General features: G+C 39.2%; 2 protein-coding genes across 2 annotated transcripts in view; one reads left to right on the forward strand and one right to left on the reverse strand.

Annotated features, from left to right (window-relative positions):
- Positions 1-945: 945 nt before the first annotated feature.
- MELLADRAFT_86127 (uncharacterized protein) lies at positions 946-1128 on the reverse strand (the record flags this gene model as incomplete). The annotated part of the gene is made up of 1 exon (XM_007409913.1): positions 946-1128. One exon carries the CDS (start codon positions 1126-1128, stop codon positions 946-948), a length of 183 nt encoding a protein of 60 aa, XP_007409975.1.
- A 4138-nt stretch (positions 1129-5266) lies between these two features.
- MELLADRAFT_106196 (uncharacterized protein) overlaps positions 5267-5885 on the forward strand; it is a gene marked incomplete at both ends in the record, with an annotated part of 1663 nt that continues 1044 nt past the window's right edge. Inside the window, 3 exons of the mRNA XM_007409651.1 lie at positions 5267-5363; positions 5430-5483; positions 5570-5850. Coding sequence (XP_007409713.1) covers positions 5267-5363; positions 5430-5483; positions 5570-5850 — 432 coding nt within the window. The remainder of the gene's footprint in view (positions 5364-5429; positions 5484-5569; positions 5851-5885) is intronic.

A 5885-nucleotide genomic window follows, 5' to 3' on the forward strand; every position in this document is an offset into this window, starting at 1 on the left:
CGGCAAGAAAACGGTTCAAAAACCGTTTTCTTGCCGTAGGTTTACCCCCTGGTGTATCCCAGTTAAAATGGATGGAGATGCACACTGGTGCACACAGCCACCATGTACGCCTGCACGGAAGAAGTATTTTGTTCGCGGAAATGTATATTTAGCCTGGCTATAGGTGGGGTTCAGTAGGTACAGCTAAGCCCATACGGCTGCAAGTGTTATCTTATGACAATTGTTATTCTCAAGCTTTTCTGAAGAATGATGCCAGTTTTGGCACGCCGATATTCTAGCCGCATGTTTTGTACAGGTAGCGATGGATACTCCAATTTGCATTCACAAATTGGGTATCCATCAATAACCGAGGTTCTCACGAGTGTAAACCCGAGGACCGAGCTCGGGGTGATCCCCGAGCCGAGGAGGGAACTTTCCAAACATCCAAATATTCATGGATGTCGGAAAGTATGACTCGGCTGAAAATGATCCTAAGCACAGGAATTTCATCGACAAATGAAAAAGGAAAGACGAGAACACGCGAAGAAGTTCAAATTTCCAAACGGCGATTAACAGAAAATAAATGCAAGTTGTGATAGCGAACAAACAGCCGAGGGCCAAGCATCAATGATGAGGAGATTCGTTGTGGAAAGAGAGGACCTTTTGATGAGAAGGAATGACAAAGATGGACAGATGTCTACATAGAGAAATGTGAACGATTCATGATTAATGTTGCTTTGAGACTCAGAGAAAAAGAGGTTGACTTCCAGGTGAGGTTTCATGATGACAATAAGGGAATCCCTACCACCTGTTCTGCTTGTTTTGCTTGCCTTTGGTGGATAGAACTTGGAGAAAACAATATGAAGTGGTCATAATTTTCCACCTCGTCAAGCTGATGTCAGTAAAAAGACTCGACCGAAAGATGTGGTCTTGGATACATACTTTTTGGTGGTATTTTGAGTCGGACTATCCGATAGGGCCTTTATCGTAGGGTAATCGATATGCTGAATGTTGCCTGCGTCGAGCGACTTTTAATCCTGTATGTTTTCTGACGAACCCGTCACATGACATGAGTTTACCCTGAGTCCAGTTGGATAACATTGATCTTCCTGTTCTGTTCTGTCCTACAACGTCGATACAACAATTCATACTGATGATTTGGGGAAAAAACAAAGTCAGGCTAAGAGGGAAATCACAGGAGTAAGGAATGATGACAAAGTCTACTCAATACCAAATGACAGAGCCTTGTAAATATAGTCGTCCGTCTTTCCGCTGTAAGAGATGCGAAATCATTGGAGGCAATGATCGAAAAGTGACAATTGACTATTAATGGCCAGTAATAATGAATGCGATTCGCAGTGACGTGAAGAGGGAAGTCGGCGGAAGTGGGACGTTCCCTGATCAAGATGATTATTTTGTACGGGTAGGTCGTCGTGTTAAAAAATGGAAAACAGGGCAAGAACAGGTTCTATTGGGAGTCGGACACAGTTGAGCAATCTCATATACATCAGTTTTTACACACTTTGTATATTGTGTCAAAGCATATAATCAAACATCCGTAACGTCGTAATCACTGAAAATTGGGATCTTCAAACTAGTGATCCTAATGGAACGACGGGTGCTGTGTGTGTCAAATATCCATACATATCTCCTCGCGTATTGTGTTGCTTTGCATAAACGGATCGACGTGCTGATAACCGCTGTAGCAGGACAGGAGACAAACCACGGGTCCTTGACTGTCCTTAATCACAAGTTGCACCGGTAGAAGGATGAGGCAGAAGCGGCAGGCCATCTGTGACAATCACAGGTTTGTTCCTTGGGCCAGCAGGAAGTGCACAATCAGGAATCAGTAAGGCTTCAAGTGAGGAGATGGCGCGCGAGGTAAAACATGTGTTAACAAGAAAATTATTGGATGGCAACCAACAGTTTTGTCTAATTTTTTCAAAGTGTTAATTACGCTCACTTTGCTATCTTAGATCCTCTTCTGCTCTTGGTTGTTCAAAAAAAAGATTGAGGAGGGAAGTTTTTGTATCTAAGTGACGATCGCTACGATGTTCCACACATAATCTAAACCACTTCTCAGGAAGAAAGATCACAGCTTTCTCTCATTCTATGTGGTATCTTTGGTATCAAATGGATGCTTCAACACCTTTCATTTTTGCTTTCAAGTGAATCGTTTAATCTTGTTCATTGAAATAAGATAAAAAAGAAGCGATCAATCCTTCCTCTCATGAAACACATTTCCAAGCGCGAAGATTGAATGCCGAGTTAATCGAATTCTGTTTCTTGCATGGACGATCCGAATTTGCTTTGAAACGCTGAGTCGCATAATCAAATTGCTCTGGTAAAATCGAATTCTCACGGAAGGCATATTGTGCCATCGTTTTCTCTGGCTGATCCATACAGAGATATTCCTTAGATGTTTCAAAACATGCGGCTAGAATAGTCTCAGGCCCAGGGAGGATATCACTTTTGTTTTTTCTTTTGATGGGCTTTGGACAACCACTTCTCAACTTGAGGAAAGAAAGAATTTCTCTAAAGTGGGTCTTATTGCATTACTATATAATACTATTCAGCTCACTTGGAAACTGGCAAGGATGAGTCTGAGAGTGACCCAGAGATATCTGAACTGCCATCATGTGGCAAAGAACCTCGAGTCATCCAATCAAAATAGACTTTACCCTCGAAGAGCAGGGCGGCACAACTTGAAAGTCGTGATTGCATTTAGACGTTATGGGCTTACAAGGGTTTACAGTTCACCAACGGCCAGTGACATCATCGTCGATCGACACGACACAGCCACCCCTTTAATTTTTGACTGCTCGATCCATGGGATCCAGAATCAAGAAAGCTTTGTTAAGTTTATTTGAATACACTTTTCTTTTCTTCTTTTACGAATACGAAACCATATCATTACCCTTTTTTCATTTACCATCAATCGATTTCAAAACAAAGTATGACGACTGAACATGGTATAGAATTATTAAATGAAGATCAAAGAAGGATAGTAGAAGATTCAATCAAGGTAAAACTTCAAACTTACATACCTCAATTGATATGTACACTTCAAAAGTTGCCAAACCGAATTGATTTTATGTTAAACTTTTCGAAAGTTGTTTTCTAGTCAACCTTCACTTGAGATCTTGAATCGATCTTGGTCTCAAAATGCTCATTTCGGTGATCCGATCGCTTCATGTGATGGATTTGTAAGTCAAAGAAAAAGCATCGACATATATATGCACATACAGAATGACCGAACTGATGGATAAAGTTAATCGTGTTTTACAGAAACAATTTGCTCCACAATGGTTTGCTATGCCAAAAGTCTTTCCAAAGTAAGTTTTCATACTTCATAAACACATTATAATAGAAAATGAAATCAAGAATCTGACCATTAGATATTTTCCCTTTAGATCTGTGACTTTACATTGGAAAATCATTAAAGCAGAACCTAAGCTAATTGAATGGGAACAAGTAAGTTTGTCATAAAAAAATCCCATATCACTCACTTGAAAAAAGTTTTGAAACACTTTGATTAATTGGGTTTTTTGGGGGGGGGTTGGGTATTCTTCAAAATTGCAGACTCAAGAGTATACTATCAGAGGTATAAATTATGTGAAAAAGATGGAATCTGTTGTACGTGTAGAATTAGGGGAAGATGGAAAGATCATTAAATTTGAAGACCGTTGGTAAGCCCCCCAAAAAATCTCTCATTTTAGAGCAATAACCAAGTCTTGAGATCTTTTTTTGATGTTTTGATTCTTTTGGTTTAAGGGGAGGAAGAGATTTACCATCTAATCTAATTGCTATGATGTTCAGAAAATTAAATGCAAATCTAGTACCTTATATGATCAAGGTACCAAAGGAAGATAAGAAAACCAATTAAGATTTTTTCTTAAAACTTCCTGTGGTTTTTTTTGGTTTTTTATGTGTATCTTTCTCTCCTTCTCAATTAAGTAAGATTTTTGTAAAAATAAGTGAATTGTAAAAATCTCAAGGTATGTTGTGATTGGATTCACCAAATGATGTTCAATTAAACAAAATATCAGCAATCTGTTGGTGTTCAATTGATGATTTGAGTATTAGGTACTTAACACTTAGGGTGTGTTCACTTGAGCAATTTCTGGTGAAAAATCACATTCTGCAAAATTTAAAGTGTCTATTAGGTGGTGCATGTTTCATTTTTGCATTAAAAAGTTGACAGAATGTTCTTTCTCACCAGAAATTGTGTGAGTAAATGCACCCTTAGGCCGTGTTCATGTAAGCGCTTTTTTGTAAAAATTCACATTCTTGAAGGTTGGGAAATCACATTCTGTGAAATGTGTTTGATTTCTTATTTACAAGCATTCTGTAAATCACAGAATGCTTATAAAAAGCCTTTTTTCATTACTTTCCAAGAATTTGATAATATCACATTTTCCCTCCTGGAAATCACATTCTGTGGATTTTTTTCTCAACCTTTCCTTCCAATCAACTGTCTCAACATCTCTACAAGGTACTTTCCACCGTATGGAAACCCTCAAATCAATCCTATGTCCCCAATCAATGTACACAGAACCTCTCAGAATCCATTGTCCACCACTTTCCTTCAAAAACCATCCACCATGCCCATTTCAGAAGGAATCACCGTCGAGCACACACGGTGATCTCACAAATGTCCTCTTAAACACCTCTGAAACACCTCCCCATCTATGAAAGTCTTGTTCCTTTGGTCATGATTTTAAAATCCACTACTTTCCCGCTCCCTTCGATTGCTGGTTTCTGTTTTGATTTCTTTGTAACTCGCCAGGTCATTCACACATACCCAAATGGACCATCTGCCAAATACATAAGAGATCAATAAAGGGGTAAACCCTCCTCCAACCAACAAGGTGGATCTGTACATACATTGTCCTCAATCTGAGTCTGCTTCTATTTTGTAAAAGTGTGGTGGACAGCTGAGCTTCCTGCTTGTCCTTTGATTGCAATCATCACTCGAATTCACTCAAACTCTATTGATCACATTTTGTATATGTATCTTGATCTTGTGCGTTGTTATCCAAAAGGTTCATTGAATATTCTTCAATACTACTGACTTCAATCTGTAGTTTTTATTTTTTATTTTTTCAAAGGAAGGTCCATTCTCAATCTGAAATAAATCTTAAAATTGGATTGTATTTCTTGACTTTTACAATATCCTCTATCAATTCCGCAAGTGGATTTTACTTCAATTGTTCTATTCAGGCACGCGGTGTTTTCTTTGCTAAATATTCTTTTTGTCAAAACAGAACCAATCCATTCCTCAAACATGGAGGCCAAACCCACGCAGACTCAAACTGGACCAACTCAATCTACTCAATCTGGCCAGAACAACGAAAAGAGACAAACCAATTACAAGGACAATGGTGCGTTCAACTGTATCTGGCTCAGATAGCTAAGTATGCATACCGATTGATGATTGTCTCTTTCAGATCAAAATTCAGGCTCTGATACTGAATCCCGCAATGGTAGTGATGATGACTCGGGTGTGTTGACATTTCCCTTTCTCATCAGATTTGTTCCACGACTTCAGATCTAAATGTGTGTGCTTCTATCTAAACCTGTCACATAGATGGTGAACTTACATTTGAAGAATCCAAGAGTTGTCAACGGAAGAAAGCTGCTCGCAGTAGAGAAGAAACCAAATCTCGCCGTCGTGATGCAATGATGGCCGACCTTGCTGATGCACCTGACATCCCAAACGCGGCATCACAGATTTCTCAAGCAATTCATGAATATGTACAAATGCTAATGGGAATCTCAAGGAAGTCACAATCAATAGGTTCCAACAAAAACTCTGATCCAACACTTCCACCACCTCCTAGTCAAACTGAGATGACACATGGATCACTTGTCAGCAGATTGAGAGAGCTCATCAAATCTGTGAT

Source organism: Melampsora larici-populina (genome assembly GCF_000204055.1).
Source record: "Melampsora larici-populina 98AG31 unplaced genomic scaffold MELLAscaffold_17, whole genome shotgun sequence".
NCBI classification, from domain to species: domain Eukaryota; kingdom Fungi; phylum Basidiomycota; class Pucciniomycetes; order Pucciniales; family Melampsoraceae; genus Melampsora; species Melampsora laricis-populina.